Raw genomic sequence first — 16657 nt, 5'->3', positions numbered from 1 at the left:
GTGAAATTCTTAGCCTCTTTGCTTCTTTTCCAATCATTCTGCTACCATCATTGCAGAAGAGGAATAGGACTACACACAACTGAAAACCATTTGGTGTTTTTCTTTGTTTCATTTGGTGTTTTTCTTTGTTTCTGCTGTTTGCATATCACATCACTGCCACACAAATAGCACATCATATGACTCCCCTATACAAAACCCATTAGTGACTCCTCATTGTCTATTGCATCAAATTTTAACTCTTCTGCCATACCTTAAAGAAGTGAAATAATTTGACCTTAACTTTTCTATCCAGCCCAGGGTTTTCTACTAATCTCTGTCACCCACTCTCTCTTCTAGGTTCACTGTCCTGCAAACAGGCCATTTACTTCGACTCATTCAGAATTTTCTTTACTTTTTTGGCCCCTAACATGATGGGACGGATACGTGCCCAGATCTTCAGACTCCAGGAGTGCTATGCGTCGGTTTCCCACCCCCCGGCGGGGTTGGTAGCGGCTGGCAGCGGGAGGGGAGGGGTAAGGGGAGGGAAGTGGGCGGAACCGGAAGGGGCGGAAGCCGAGGTCTTTGGTGTTGTGATCCCCGAACCTCCCAGATACTTTGCGCGTGGTTGCTGTTCGGTGCTCGGGGAAGCGGCGGCGGGCGCTGCCTTGGCTGCTGCTGGCGATGGCGACCATGTTGTGCAGGGTGATGTGCAGGTGTTTTCTTTGTTTCATGGATTGCCATGGTCAAGGGCTTTCAAACCAACTGGCCAACCTTGTGGTGAGGAGCTTCTACATCTTTAGCTAGGTTAGTCATTTCATTAACATATAACAACATTACTGGGACCATATTGTCAGCATTTACAGTGTAGAAGAACCTATTGGAATTGGCCTAATGTTTGAGAAAGCTCCCAATGAACCATTGCAATAGGACCTCAAGTTTAATCTTCCTATCCAATCTCACCTGTACATCACTGCCACACAAATAGCACATCATATGACTCCCCTATACAAAACCCATTAGTGACTCCTCATTGTCTATTGCATCAAATTTTAACTCTTCTGCCATACCTTAAAGAAGTGAAATAATTTGACCTTAACTTTACTATCCAGCCCAGGGTTTTCTACTAATCTCTGTCATCCACTCTCTCTTCTAGGTTCACTGTCCTGCAAACAAGCCACACTAAATCTTACTTCAGTGTTTTATAGGACTAAAAATTTAGAATTGGAAGGGACCTCAGAAGTCTAGACCAACCCTTTTATTTTACAGATATGAGGGGAATGAGTCATGGAGAGGTTGATTTAACCAAGGTAGTAGTAAGAGAGCTAAGATTTGAACTCAGCTCCTCTAACTCTTAAGTCCAGGCTTTTTTCTTCAGGATACTTACTCTTGTCCTTTCTTTTCCTTAAGTCATTCATCCTTCTTCTTATTCAAAGTTTATTGATCTTCTAATTCATGTTAATTTCTCTTTACTACCAGTGGTATGCAGGCTCTCTGAAAAAAAAAAGTGTATGCAGAACACACTTTTAAATTTAATCTGCATTATTAATATTTTCTCCTTTACTTTCTTAAGTCTACACTATCAACAAAACAGTGAATCAAGCCCTGGTTGGTAGTGTTTGCTAATTTACAAATTGTAAACGCTCACACTGAAAATTAAACAAAGATGGCTCTCACAGTGTCTTAAGCCACTTCCAGCATACTTTTGCCCATATCCTGTTAAGATGCATCTTGATGTAGTGGCTGGTGTAGAGAGCTGGGGTCAAGCCCCACCTGTGACACATACTAGCCCTTTGACTTCAGGCAAGTCACTAGAACAGAATTGTTGCAGTTGCAGAGAAGGTCTTGACCTGTATTGGTAGAGGTAGTTTCCTCACCTGAAAATTCACTGTAAGAATGAAATCAGAACCAATCCCTATCCCTACACTCTATGTCTCCTTCATCTAGTTCTTCTTTCTCAGAACCTTTCTAGTAATAGTGTCTGTCACTGAATTTAGCACTCAATTGAATTCCATCTTTTATTGTTCACTAATTGTTTAATGAACCATCTATCTTGTAGACTCTAAGCCTACCTGAAGGCAGGGGCTTTATTTATACAAAAAGGCGGCTAGATGGTACACCGGATGGAGTTTTGGACTCGAAGTCAGGAAAATCACTTAGACCTGAGTTTAAATCCAACTTCAGACACTAGCTGTGTGAGTCATTTAACCTCTCTCAGCCTCAATGTCCTCATAGGCAAAATGGGGATAATAATAGAACCTACTTCAAAGGGTTATTATGAGGATCATTAAACTAGAGGATAGGTTTTGAGAAGGGGGAGCTAGATGGGCAACCTATGGGACTGGGGGGGGTAAGACTTGTGATTTTATTTTTAGAAGTCATCATCTAGCACAGTGTTGAAGGTAGCAAGTGGTCAGTAAAGTGAATATTTTTTGACCAACCTGGCTTTTTGGGGATGCAGTTTTACCAGAATTTTGACCAGATTTCCATGCGTGTTTTTGGATTAGAAATCATCCCACTTTGTATGAGCCTTTCCTGATCCCCTTTAATGCCAATGCCTTTCTTCTGTTGATTATCTCCAATTTATCCTGTATATATCTTGTTTGTGCCCTACTGTTTGCATATTAGCACAGTGGCTTACACACAGCGGGTGCTTAGTAAATGTTTACTTATTGATAATTGATGTCTCCTCCATTAGACCATGAGATCCTTGAGAGCAGGGACAGACTTTTGTTTTTTTTCTTTTTTTTCATCGTCTGTCTCCATCACTCAGCACAAGGACTGGTACAGAGTAGGGGATCAATGAATGTTTATTAACTTACTGATAAGAAAATTAAAAAAAAAGATAATAGCACTACTGTACATTTGCATAGCGATTTAGTTTTCAAATTTTCTTTTTTATGTATACACATATGTATTCAGCTAAGTAGCGATGGAGAGTGCTGTGCCTGGAGTCTGGAAGGCCTCAGTTTTAAAATGGAATATGGCCTACGTTTTATTGCACCGTTATTTGTTTGGGTAAACTACTTCTGGCTCAAGCCGCACTCCAAACGCCGGCCCGCCGACCCGCGCGTTTGACACCCCGAGGGGTGAGGTCTCTCCTACGCCCAAGGTCTCGCTAATCACGTGCTTGCAGGCATCCGCGCGAGAAGTGGAAAGGAAGTGTTACGGGGGGAGGGGTACGCGGATTATTAAACCCTTTCTTACCAGGGACCGCAGTCCAAACCCCAAGAGAGAGGTCACAGAGCGTGTGACCACCGTGGAGCACTCCTGTCTGGCGGAATTCAGAAAGGGCTATACCAACTCACACGGACAGGGGACACCAGCTTCTTTCTTCAACACTCTACAGGAGCCACGACCACGACACGAGGCCGCATACTTGGACTCATTCAGAATTTTCTTTATTTTTTTGTCCCCTAACATGATGGGACGGATACGTGCCCAGATCTTCAGACTCCAGGAGTGCTATGCGTCGGTTTCCCACCCCCCGGCGGGGTTGGTAGCGGCTGGCAGCGGGAGGGGAGGGGCAAGGGGAGGGAAGAGGGCGGGACCGGAAGGGGCGGAAGCCGAGGTCTTTGGTGTTGTGATCCCCGAACCTCCCAGATACTTTGCGCGTGGTTGCTGTTCGGTGCTCGGGGAAGCGGCGGCGGGCGCTGCCTTGGCTGCTGCTGGCGATGGCGACCATGTTGTGCAGGGTGATGTGCAGGTGAGGGGGGATCCAGGGTCTGGGGTCGGCTCCTGCCGGCGCCCCTCTCACCGCGCCAGACTGCCGGAGACGGGGTCACCGCTGACTCAAGGGCACGCTCGGGCCCGTGGCCAGAGGCAGGCGGGGAGCCCGAACCGAAAGTGGAGTCGGGGCCTGCAGTGGGAGTGGTGTTTTCCCTGCTGCTAACCCTGCCGGAGAGGGCAGTGGTCCTTCACCCCGCTGTCAGTGTTGTCTGCCGTCGTTAGAATGTAAGCTTCTTGAGGGCAGGGACTGTCTGTTTATATTTGTGCCCTCAGGGCTTACTTAGTACAGTGCCTGACGCTTAATGAATGCTGCTGATTTAACGAAATACTGTGGCAAATATTTTACCTCCTCCCTCCCTCCCCTTTTCCCTCCTCCTTTCTTCCTCCCCTCCCCCTGACCTCCATTCTGGAGGCCATTCGGTTTGCTGAATTAGAGTGGTGTTTGAAGATAACCTTCGCCTTTTGCTATTAGAGCTGAGTTGCTTGGCAGTAACCTTTTCCTTGTTCTAGATTTGCAGCCAGAAGAGAAGAAGAGATAAAAAAAGGATTTGTTACTGGTCCGAACGAACTTACTGGAAAATTTACTCGTGCGTTTTAAAAACAATAAATTTATTACTTTAAGACGTGGTGAGTGAGACATGCCCCAGGGACAGGCAACCTGCGGCCTGGAGGCCCTTTTATTAAGGGGATGTGTTCTGTGAAGTTTGGATTCAGTCAAAGGACTTCACTTGAGGACCTAGAGGGCCACGTGTGGTCTTGAGGCCGAAGGTTCTCCACTCCTGCTAGAAGAATTCAGCCGGTCAGCATTTGTTTAGTACTTACTCTGTTCCAGGCACCGTACTAAAATGAGAATACGGAGGAAGAAAAAAAAGCAACCAAATTCCACTGTAAGAATAGCCAAGTTTGATTCCTGGAAAAAGATCTTATTGCTTCTGAAACCAGTGTGAATAAGGAATAAACAATTAAATGTATAAAATTACTTATCCTTTCTCTAAGCTTAAAGGAAATTAGATATATAGATATATTGGTTATTTTCTAACCTCCTTCATAGCTATGTGGACAAACACCACTGTATAATGGAAAATTTTGCTTATTTAATGTAGTGACTTTTTTTTAAAAAATTATCTTTGCAGGAGACCCAGTAAGTTAGTGCCAGCTTTGGGATGCTTGGGCTCCAGGTACAAGTACAGCCTCCCTGACTTGCCTTATGATTATGGTGCATTGGAGCCTCATATCAATGCGCAGATCATGCAGTTGCATCACAGCAAACATCATGCCACTTATGTGAGTAACTTGAATGCTACAGAAGAGAAATATAAAGAGGCCTTGGAAAAGGGTAGGTGAAGCCATAATTAACATTACATTAAGAAACTGACTAAATGGTGAATGTTGAAGTGGAAACAGTTATTGACATATTAAAAATACTCGTGTTCAGACAAATCACTGTGATACTTTTTCCTTTAAGTGATTGTACAATTGTGAAAACTTTTTTTTTTAAGGCAATTGGGGTTAAGTGACTTGCCCAGGGTCACACAGCTAGTAAGTGTCAAGTGTTTGGTTTGAGGCAGGACTTGAACTCAGGTCCTCCTGACTTAAGGGCCAGTGCTCTATCCACTGCGCCATCTCGGTGCCTCTGTGAAAACCTTTTTTCTAATGATATGGTCAATTGCAGAATAGAACTTTAGCTTGATATAAACCACTAAGCTGTTTTCTCAGCCCAGAAAAATTTAAGCTTGAGTTTCTGAAATCTATTCATATTAAGAATTGACTTAGGACCTGAATTAAGCATGGTTATTCTTATAACATTTTGGCTAGATACTGCTGGTGTGTTTAACAATCAGCTCATAACTTTTTGAAGTCTAATAAAGAACTACTTTGGTTTTTATTTATGTTAGTATTTAAGAATCATATCATCCTGTTGGAACTATTCCAGACAGCGCCAACCACGTGTAGAATACTTAGGTGCTATTTTGTTTATCTGGCTGAGTTAGAGACAGACATATCCCTGGTCCTCATACACAATTTCACTTTGTTCACATGGATTCCTCTCCAAAAAAATCTTGTTTCTGTTTCCTAAAGAGGCCTCTTTTCTGTTGAGTTGAGGTTTCTTAATCAGAAGTCCATTTTTGAGCATACTAGACAGGGATTGTTGTATTCCAGGGGAGTTTGTCTGCAAGTACTGATTCTCATCTGAGAAGGTGATTTTGACAATTTCTAGTTCCGACCAGATACATTTGTTGGGAAGTTTTAAATGTAAGCATCAATCTCCAGTGTTGGGAGAAGAGACCTTTTCAGTTCCTCTTTTTTGTGGGTAGAAGTGATGGCTAGCTATCCTAATGCATTGTGATCATAACAGCCGGGATTAATTTGATACCTTCAGATTTTGTATTGCTGGGCTAACTTTACTAAAATAGAGATTAAAATTCATGCTGAAGGTATGTATTTTGTTTTATGTTGAAGTGGGCAAACAAATTTATTTGACATTAGTCACTAAAAAACTCTGGCCTTTTATTTAACTTAGACAAAAATTTATAGTTTTTGAGAAATTATTCTTACTAGTTATTCTAACTTAGGCTTTAGTAGTTTTCTGTTCAAAGTAGTAAAAGGTTATTTAGCCTCTATATCAATGATTTGCATGTTATATTTAGTGTCAGATTTTACTTAGATTGATAAGATATGTGGTTTAAGAATTCAGATATCCCATTTACGTAAGAATTTCGTATTTACCAATTTGTTTAGTTCATATTTTTCTGAACTTGAATCCTGAGCTTTTTTCCAGAGCTGAATTTTTATCTTATTAGCTGGTGGCACCTGCTGGCAAAATAACGGTATTGAAAACTAACTCTAACAGTATAGATTCTCATTGGATTGATTACCTTTAGGAAATTGTGGAGAGGATTCCCAGTTGTGGGAGGAACTGATTCAGAGAAGAGCCCATGAAATGGTGTAAGTGGAAGGGGATCCCACAATTGCAGATGTGCTGCAGGAGTTCTTGTAGTACTAGTGTATCTGGCTTTCATCTTAAACCTCTGCAAAGTTTTAAAAGTTCGCCTGTTGAGATGTCCCCTGTGGGGAAAAAAAGTTTCAGTTTTTGAATTTAGTAAAGGAAATCACTGGAAAAATGAGATTTGCTTTATAACCACGATTACTAGCATGTAATTTTTTTAATGTCAAAAATAACAGTCCTTTAGTCTCTGGGCCTTAGTTTTCTGTGCTGTAGAATGAGAAGGTTTGACCAGACGGTCTTTGAAGATCCTTCTGATTCTAGATCCAGGATCTTTAAGTCACTGCCTCCCTGGCCCTGTCTCTTTCTTCGCCTGTGAGATGGGTGAGGGCTGGGCTGCATAGCCTCTGAGGTTTCTTCTAGCTCTCGATTTGTGATCCTCTCCTCTCGTGACCGTACATGTTTTAGGCAGAGGTATAATGATGGAAATTATCGTAGGATTGTTAATTACCTTTTTTCTTATACTCATAAAACCCATCTCTACATAATAAAAACATATCAGAAGCGGGGTAGCTTCTTGTATATTTTCCTGTTAATTGATGCCTTTTGTTTTTACATATAACTGTTCCTTTAACAAAGATTTAAAAAAGAGAGGGGAATATTTCAACAAAACTGTCACTGACCATGTCCCATATGATATGCAATATTGTATTAATGCAGTGTGCAATATCTTAATCCCCCTCTGCAGTCATGAGAGGGAGGTGCATTTTCTCTACTGTTTTCTGGGGCCAAGCTTAGTTGTCATAATTACGCAATATTTAGTTGTTATTTTTCTATACGTAGTAGTCTTTTGAATGTTTTTCTCTGGTTTTGCTTACTTCGATTTGCATTAATTCACATAAGTCTTCCAAAGTTTCTCTGAATTCTTCATGTTCGTTGTTTCTTACTTAACAGAGCTGTAATATATTCAATTCAGTTATGTACCACAATTTGTTTAGTCATTCCCTAGTGAATACCTACTTTATTTCCAGTTCTTTGCTACCATACAAAGTGCTGCCATGAATATTTTAGTGTATATGAGACCTTTCTATCTGTCATAGACCCCTTTTATCTTTTTTTTTTAGTATCCACAGATTATTACTTTTATTCTATATATTGGCTGAGCTTAATGAAATTTTCAAAATAATGAGCTATTTAGATACCACAATGTAATTCCAACCTTATTCATAGAATGTTAACTGATTAAAAAAACGAACAAAGACCATGATGTTTATTTTTATTTTGGCATAAGGTCTTTCGTGTTTTTCTTAAACAATAAGCTTATTTGTCCCAGAATCATCAAGGAAATAAGGTATTACACATAAAATAATTCTTTTTTTTTTTTTTAGGCAATTGGGATTAAGTGACTTGCCCAGGGTCACACAGCTAGTAAGTGTCAAGTATTTGGTCTGATCCTGGCTTTGAACTCAGGAACTCCTGACTTCAGGGCAGTGCTCTGTCTACTGTGTCACCTAGCTGCCCACATAAAATAATTTTTTTAAGTACCAAAACTAGTTTTATTTTGATAGAAATTACATACTGTCCTATCCTTTTAAAGCAGAGTGAGATGATATAATTTGACATATTTGAATTATAACTATCAGTTATTGTACTGTGCTGCATGTAACATAATAATTCCCTCAGAGGCTATGGAGGGGGTTGTCCCTCCTTTATAGTGCATAGACATCTTTGAAAACAGCCTATGATATCAGTTTCAAGGCCTGTCATTTCATTGGTGTAAGAAACTCTTGGTGAGGAAAGTCCTTTGACAAATGCAGATCAGCACCCATCTTGCAACTTAGCACTTTATAATAAATGTTGCCTGGAGAAATGAGAAGTTCAAGTGGCTATCCAGCATCATATAGCCAATATGTGTAACAGGTAGGACGTGTATGATTTATATTTTTCAAAATTGAACTTAATGATTGAAAAGATTGCAAATGCTTTGGAAGAATTGGAATTTTTAAAAAAATTTACAAAATAGAGACCAAAAAGGAAAACATTGGCTCAAATAAATCTTTTTTGTTGTTGTTGTTCAGGTGTGTGTGTATGTGCATATGTATACATTTTAGTTTTATTTTTAAATGTTTAACTTAACATCAAACATAAATATAACCAAATTTCTTTAGTAGCTATTTACATTTATTAGTTTCAACTCATACACTATAAGTTTGTTTGTTCTTTCCTCATATTACCATTAAAATTCCTCGTCTATTCATTCTCATTCACTTTTCCTCTTATATGATTATAGTTTATGTATCCTTAATTCTTTGTTATGATTTTTTTCACTTTGCATTGTTTCCAACAGATCTTTCCAGATTTTTTTGTATTTCCCATACTTGTTAGTCTTATTTGTATTATGGTATTCTAATAACAATTCTTTTTTTGGGTACAGACTTATGATTTAATTGATCTAGGGAACTTCTGTTCGGGCAACTCCTTCCACTGATACAGATCAGCCACCTCTTTGTACCTTTGTCTTAGCAAGTTGAGGGTGTGCTGAGAGAGATTGTATGCTTTGACTAAGGCGTTAACAGTGTTGAACCCAGGTCTTCTTGACTCTAGGCCTGGTGTTTTGTCCATGATGACACACTGCCTTTACAAGTCCACCATCTTAATGTATTATTATTTAACTACCTCTCTTTTGTTGGATTTTACTATTGATTCCAAGTTTTTTGCAGTCATTTAAAATGTTGCCATGAAAATCTTTAATCCTATAGCTTTTTTGTTTGTTTTTGCTAACGCTTTCTGGGTATGGACCCACCAGTGGAATTATTGGGTTCAAGAGTATGATAATTTTTGTAATTTTTACTGTCTAGGCTATATTGCATTACAGAGATTTTTGACATGGCAGCATTTTTCAATGAATAGTATGTGTAGACCCCCAAAATTGTTTGTTGGAAATTTCCTTAAAATTTGTATTCTACAATTTGACTTTTGTTGTTTGATTTTGTGTGTAAAGCTTGATCTCTGTAGCAGAAGTGGTAATTTTGTATATATATATATTTTTTTTGTTTTGTTTTTGGCTAGGCAGTGGGGTTAAGTGACCTGCCCAGATTCACATAGCTACTAAGTGTTATGTGTCTGAGGGCCGTATTTGAACTCAGGTCCTCCTGAATCCAGGGCCGATGCTCTATCCACAGCACTACCTAGAGAAGTGTCAATTTTTTGAGGATAAGGACTGTGAGACAGTGTCTTTGTCTCCTTCACAGTGCCCAGCAGATATTTCTATTGAATTCAAAGTATGTGTTATGAGGAAACTTTTTTTTTCTTTATGTCCTATTATCTTTACACGTTATATGGAATCATGGACATTTTTAGAATTGTAAAACTAATAATTCAGTCCTTTCATTTTCTAGATAGAAGATTCTGAGATACAGAATAAGAGTTTTGAGAAATTAATTTTTGTTTGCACTTCACTTTTCAGGTGATGTTACTGCCCAGGTGGCTCTCCAGCCAGCACTGCGGTTCAATGGTGGTGGTCATATCAATCACACTATTTTCTGGACAAACCTGAGCCCAAATGGTGGAGGAGAACCCAAAGGTCTGTAGTGGTATGATATTAACCACATTTTAGTCAAGAGAGTAGTAATGGTTATTTTAGTTAGAAGTCACATTAGATTTTTCATTAATCGTTAATGGTCACTCTCTTGGGTGTGGTTATTTGGTACTAGAAACACAAAACTGCTTTTGGAAAGAAATTTTTCACAATAACAAAGACCTGAAGGGAAGTCCTTTTAGGTAGTTAAATATTTGGTGAATTTAGGTAATAATGTAGACCAGTTTACCTTTGAATGAGGAAAAGCATTTTATTGTTTCCCAATGTAGGGCAATCAAACTGTTCCTAGTTTACTTTTAAATATACTTTTTTTTGTTTTATGTTTTTTGCTAGGCAATACGGTTAAGTGATTTGCCCAGGGTCACACAGCGAGTAATAGTCAAGTGTCTGAGGCAGGATTTGAACTCTGGTCCTCCTGACTCCAGGGCTGGTGCTCTATCTGCTGTGCCACCTAGCTGCCCCTTAAACATACTTTTGCTTATGGAAAGGGAACATGTAGAAGTTTATTACTTGGGAAAAAAGTGTGTCTTGAGTGATTAAAAAGGTAGTTATGTTAGCAAGCCTTACCTTTAAACTGGGCTTTAAAATGTTTTATTTATTTATTTATTTATAAGATGATTGTCTAATATTTGAAATTCTAAACTGAAGTAATCATCAATAAAAGCAGTCAAACGTTAGTCATCATTAACGAAATAATAAATTCCAAATATTTGTTATAAGATAGATATTAACTTGAATAAAATAACAAACATCCTATTTACTTGTAAACTACATTTTGGTCTTCTATGTAATTTTTTAGTTTTTGTTGCTGCTTTATCATCATTTCAATGTTTTACACTCACTGAGACTGATAATAGCTTGTTGTTGAAATAATTAACTTTCTTTTTTACTCTTATTCTTCATGAACCTGTGAACCACTAGGAGATTCTTTAAGCAAAAATACTTGATTATCTCCTGATAACTGAAGAAAAATGGTCAACACAAATGTAGTCTTTGGGAGGTGTAGGTGCTAGGGGTGCTGGGACTCCAAAATCATAGCATGCAGGTCCTTCCCGAATGAATTTGACTTCTTTCAGCCAAAGACAGGGTTTATTTGAGATGAACCATACAGGTCAGACTATTAAGGAATCTGAACATTTGTGACACTTGTCTTTATGAGCGGGCATGAGAAAGTCTCAGCCCTTAACTGGAGGCCAGGATGGATCTTACATACAGCCAAGTAATTTGGGGCTGGGAGGAGGATCTTGAAGCTGGGGGAATGAGAGTGTCTGGGAGGTTCAGTGGGGTCTTCTGGGAATAGACAATGGAGGGCTAGGCTTTATTAGGGTAACTGAGGAACTGGAAGATAGGGCTTAGAAGATAAAGAAGAGGTTGAATGGGGTCTGGATAAGATCAAGGATGGGAAATATAACCTCGGGCTATTGACAATAGAGTACTAGGCTTAATTAGGGTATCAAAGAACCAGAGATAGGGACCAGGGATAAGGAAGAGCCTCCTTTGATTCTTCAAATGCTTTTCCTTTGTTTTTTCGTTGAAGCTCTTGATTTTTTTTAAAGGAATATTTTATTCTTGAAAATTGGAAAGTGGAATGGCATTCTTTGAGCTCCTGTTCCTTTTCTTCTCTGTTGGAGAATAGCCTGAACTTTGAGCATAATTAATAGTTCCTTGGATCTGGTAGGACAACTGCAAAATTGTCTCCATTTCCCATGAGTTGAGAATCTCATTGCCTTTATTTTACTGGCTTATCCTCATTATCTTGTTCAGTCTTGTGAATGGCCAGAACAGTGAGCACATCCATGTGCAAACTTAGGTCCAGAAATGCATAAGACATTTTGAAGCCAAATAAAAATGGATTGGGTGTATCACCTGTGTGGTGGATGAAAGAGAAATTGATGGAGGAAATAAAGGTTTCAGCTTCCAAGCATATCAGTTTATTAAGCAATGCATGCCAATTGTCCAACAAATCAGGACTAGTGTCCTTCCTCAGCTTTGGTACTGGACCTTGAATACAGGAAGAAACAGACTTTTATGCATTAAAAACAATCAAATGAGGCCAATTAAAAGAAAACAATCAGGATACAAAATTAGATAATCTGATTTCTAATTGGAGGAAAGATTAGTGACTTTCCAAGTTTAGATGGGGAGAGTGAATAGGTGCAATTCCCTGAATTCAGAAAAAGAGGTGTCCCACTCCCCCACAAGTGTCAGTATACAATCAAAGAAGCATGGAAACAATAACTAATTGTTCAGTACGGGACCACTTTTTGGATAAGACACATGGGTTGCTTGAGATACACAATTTCGAGAAAACTCCGTGTGTCAGTCTTAACATCTGACTAGCTTTCTGGTCATTATAACCAAGGTCCTTAGTTAACTTCAGGCCCAGCATTCTATGTACTTTGCCACCTAGCTGCTACTCATTACTTCACTTTTAAATACTGCTGTCTACATAGTATTCAGATGGTAATATAGGCTAACCATTTGTACTGTATGTAATGGGTGTGGGTCAGGGGACATTTCATATCTCAGGTAATGTAATAAAAGATTCTGTACTTAATCAGAATGGCGGTACTTAATGTGATTCCATTTTTTTTTTCTAATAGGGGAATTGCTGGAAGCCATCAAACGTGATTTTGGTTCTTTTGGAAAATTTAAGGAGAAGTTGACAGCTGTGTCAGTTGGTGTTCAAGGTTCAGGTTGGGGTTGGCTTGGCTTCAATAAGGAGCAAGGACGGTTGCAGATCGCTGCTTGTGCTAATCAGGATCCTTTGCAAGGAACAACAGGTTAGAGATCTGGATGAAAAGGGATTAACATTACAGTTAGAAGAGGTGGTGATTGTCAAGAAATTAACAGAGAAATACTTTTGAAGAATATCAACAATGTATTATGTAGCCTTACATATGAAAATGTCACCTAGAGTGATTAATATGGAAAGTATTTCTGAGAGCAGCCTTTTTGAAAGGTAAAGTTTGAAAACTTTTAGACTATAATTTTAAAAAGTACAATTTTATAGATAGAGCAAACCTGGAAATAGAACCAACATCTTAGATTTTAGTATATAAAAAGATATTTGCATTTCATTTAACAAAGCTCTTTATTTCAAAATGAGAAGATTCCCATAAAGTGCTTTGCAAACTGTTATTACTACTAGGTAGATGGACCCTGGTCTGAGCATATAATTTCATGTCTTAAAAGTCATTGTGTTACTGAAGCTCTAGGATAATTTCAGGACATTGAGAATGAAACACAATATTTGGCTTTTGGCTGGGACCCATCTATGTGATATTGACATTACAAGAGGCATTGACATTGGGGATAAAGCTTGGAGGTCTGGAAGACCTGGTTTCAAATTTTGCTTCTGCACTTAGTGTGACTCTGGACAAGTCACATAACCTTCATATACCTTAGGTGCCAATCTTCATGCTGACAATCACAGATGCTTTTCGTCATAGAGTCTAATAGCAGTCTTACAGATGCTAGTACTGGAGGAAATAGACTGTTGGTCTAACCTAGTGATGTGTATGTTCTCATATAAAACATTTGTAATTTATACATATCATTAATCTCCTTCTTAACATTAACTTAAGCTATATTTTTATGAAATGTTTGCTTTTTCCCCCTTGGACCCATTTCATTTCCTTTGTTAATATATAGTTTCCACTAATGTCTGAGACATACTTGATTTGTTTGCTATGAAATTAGTCCTGGGGATCAGATAAAGGTTCCTATGCAGCTGTTGAGTCTTCATTATCTGCTTTACAGATGTGTGGGCTCTGTTAAAGCAAACCTATAAACAGAAGTCTATGTGTATAGTGTTAATAACAGATTACATTCATATATTGCTTTATGGTTAAACAATGTTTTGTACATCTCCTTTGATTTTCATAACAACTTCAAATGAAGTAGCACAAGTATTATCCCCATTTTATAGATGGAGTAATTGAGGCTCAGAAGGGTTACTTGCTGGTATGTCTAATAATAAATGGCGTTGACTCTTAGCCCTCAGTCTTTTGATTCCAAGTTTAGAAGTTCAGGGCTCACTTTGCCTTATCACACTGTCTCTATATGTGTTGAACAACTTTAAAGATGCTTACATTAAAACTGAGGAAGTCAGAATTAGCCCCTGGAGGACTTTGTCTATTTGCCTACAAAGGTGTCTTGTCCATGCTTACAATGTGCTTTTTTTTTTTTTTAAAAAAAGTTTTGTTTGTTTTTTTGGTTAGGCAATTGGGGTTAAGTGACTTGCCCAGAGTAACTGTCAGGTGTTTGGTCTGAGGCTGGATTTGAGCTCAGGCCCTCCTGACTTTAGAGCCAGTGCTCTATCCACTGTGCCACCTAGCTGCCCCTACGATGTGCTTTTGAAAATGGTTAAAGCAAGCCCTACTTAATGATTTCCTCCAATGAACACTTTCTGATTATTCATCACAATTTTCACAGTACTTAATGTGGTCCATCAGCAAGAATTAATACGTACTTACTATGTGCCAGGTACAGTGCTGAGTGCTGAAAATACAAATGCAAATAAAAAGACAGTCTCTGCCCACAAGGAACTTACATTCTAATAAAGGAAGCCATAAGGGGAGAAGGGAACAAAAAAACACCTGCAGGGCTTGGTAGAGGAAGTCTGGAGTATAGCCTAGAGAGGGCAAGACTAATCCTTCCTGGGTGCTCTCCATAAATCCAGGTTCTGGGAAAAACCATCCAATGAGAGGGAAAGGCTGCATGCTGAGTTCTTCCTATGTGGGAATTGGGAGTGAGGCTTCAGGATAAAGGTTTAAATGAACATTTACAGTTACAGGGTTTGTTTTTAAGAAGGTCTTTCACTTGCATATTTAACAGAAATATTAGCAAAAAATAGTTTGAAGTATAATTTGTATGAAGCAGGGAAGGTGGGAAGTCAAAAGGGAAAAATCTGAAAATGGAGACTTTCTGCATTTACCATTGTTTACTTTTTTCTTTTCTTTCTACAGGTCTTATTCCTCTACTGGGAATTGATGTGTGGGAACATGCTTATTACCTTCAGTATAAAAATGTTAGACCTGATTATCTAAAAGCCATATGGAATGTAATTAATTGGGAGAATGTAACTGAAAGATACTCAGCCTGTAAAAAGTAAAGTGTTGGTATACTCATTGTTTAAGCATTTGCTCTTGTTGAAGGTATTTTTGTAGTGTGTGACACTCTAATTTGTTAATGAGTTGTTCTACAGAACTCTCATATTGCCTATTAAAATATGTGCACTTCAGGAAATTGTTTAATGCCATTAAAGATTTCTTATTTTAAAAGTTTTTTGGTTTTGTGCAGTGTGCATAATAACTTTAGGGATTGAGAGTGGGTCTTATGAATGTTCCAGGTAGCCTAGGTGTTTCATGAGCTTGACAGTTGTTAATAATTAAAAAAACAACAGCAACACAAATAAGCACAGTCCAGATATTTCATTTCCTTTCTTATGATAATTGCTTCTAGGGAGGTCTTTAATCCTGTGGTATAGTAACTCTAATACGATTAGTTATTCTCCTTGATTATCTAACAGTGAAATTCATTTAAGAAAGTGACCTGGGGGGGAGGGGCAGGAGAGAGAGAGAAATTGAAACTCAAAATTTAAAAAAATGCATATTAAAGATTTTCCATGTAATTTGGAAATGTTTAATGAATAAATAAAATATATTTAAAAAATAAAAAAAAAGTTCTACCAAAAACTGATTCCTTTTCGTGTATAATTTTTCAAAGCAACCTTTTTTTTTTTTTTTAACATAGCAGAAACTATCCAGAATTCTGTTGTTGGAAAAACCTTCTTGAAGGCTTTCATTCTCTCAGACAGGTTCTGTCACAGTCATCCTCACTGCCCCCTAGATTGAGCTTTCCCTTGTAACAAGATAAGGTGTTAAGACATAGAGACTTTTGTCTGATAAAGTATACAAATTCTGTCTCCTGCCTCTGCCATTAGGGAAGAAGGTAGACTGTGTTATCTCTGCTCTGAGGTTGCCACTTGTTTTTCCATTCCTCAGAGTTCACCTTCTCTTAGTGATCTGTTCTGTTTTTTCTGTTGGCAAAGATGACACAATTTTAATATCATAATGTTACAAGAGTCCTTTGTCTCCAAATACCTTAGCAATACATGGTGTATATCACCATAGCTTCTGACTAAGTTAATGGCAGGGCCTGTATTCAAGGTCTGTGAGTGATCCTGTACCTTTTTTATCTTTTTATACACTAATGAGGATCAGACAACTCTCGTTTTCTGTCTTCTGTTACTTTAGAGTCAATGGGGAAAATAAAGTAACAGATTTCATTATTAATTACTGAAGTGTTTTTCAATGCAGCTATTTTCTTTTTTAAAAAGTCAATTTAAAGTAGAAGGTTTAAATCTCTGGTCATGTTATCAAAGTGTTGGAAAATTTTACAAGAAT

General features: G+C 38.4%; 1 protein-coding gene across 3 annotated transcripts; it reads left to right on the top strand.

Moving 5' to 3' along the window:
- Positions 1–549: 549 nt before the first annotated feature.
- On the top strand, positions 550–15535 carry LOC114031533 (superoxide dismutase [Mn], mitochondrial). 3 transcript variants are annotated; one of them, XM_027846663.1, is made up of 5 exons: positions 550–692; positions 4839–5041; positions 10116–10232; positions 12851–13030; positions 15218–15535. In XM_027846663.1, the coding sequence occupies exons 1-5, from the start codon at positions 661–663 to the stop codon at positions 15361–15363; spliced, it is 678 nt and encodes a 225-aa protein (XP_027702464.1). In that variant the 5' UTR covers positions 550–660; the 3' UTR covers positions 15364–15535. The 3 variants fall into 3 exon arrangements, with proteins under 3 accessions (XP_027702464.1, XP_027702466.1, XP_027702467.1); XM_027846665.1 differs by lacking the exon at positions 550–692 and adding an exon at positions 3540–3682; XM_027846666.1 differs by lacking the exon at positions 550–692 and adding an exon at positions 3794–3930.
- The last annotated feature ends 1122 nt before the right edge of the window (positions 15536–16657 follow it).

This window comes from Vombatus ursinus, unplaced genomic scaffold, assembly GCF_900497805.2.
Source record: "Vombatus ursinus unplaced genomic scaffold, bare-nosed wombat genome assembly UNPS02015175.1, whole genome shotgun sequence".
Classification (NCBI taxonomy): domain Eukaryota; kingdom Metazoa; phylum Chordata; class Mammalia; order Diprotodontia; family Vombatidae; genus Vombatus; species Vombatus ursinus.
This window is presented reverse-complemented; position numbering and strand designations above follow the sequence as displayed.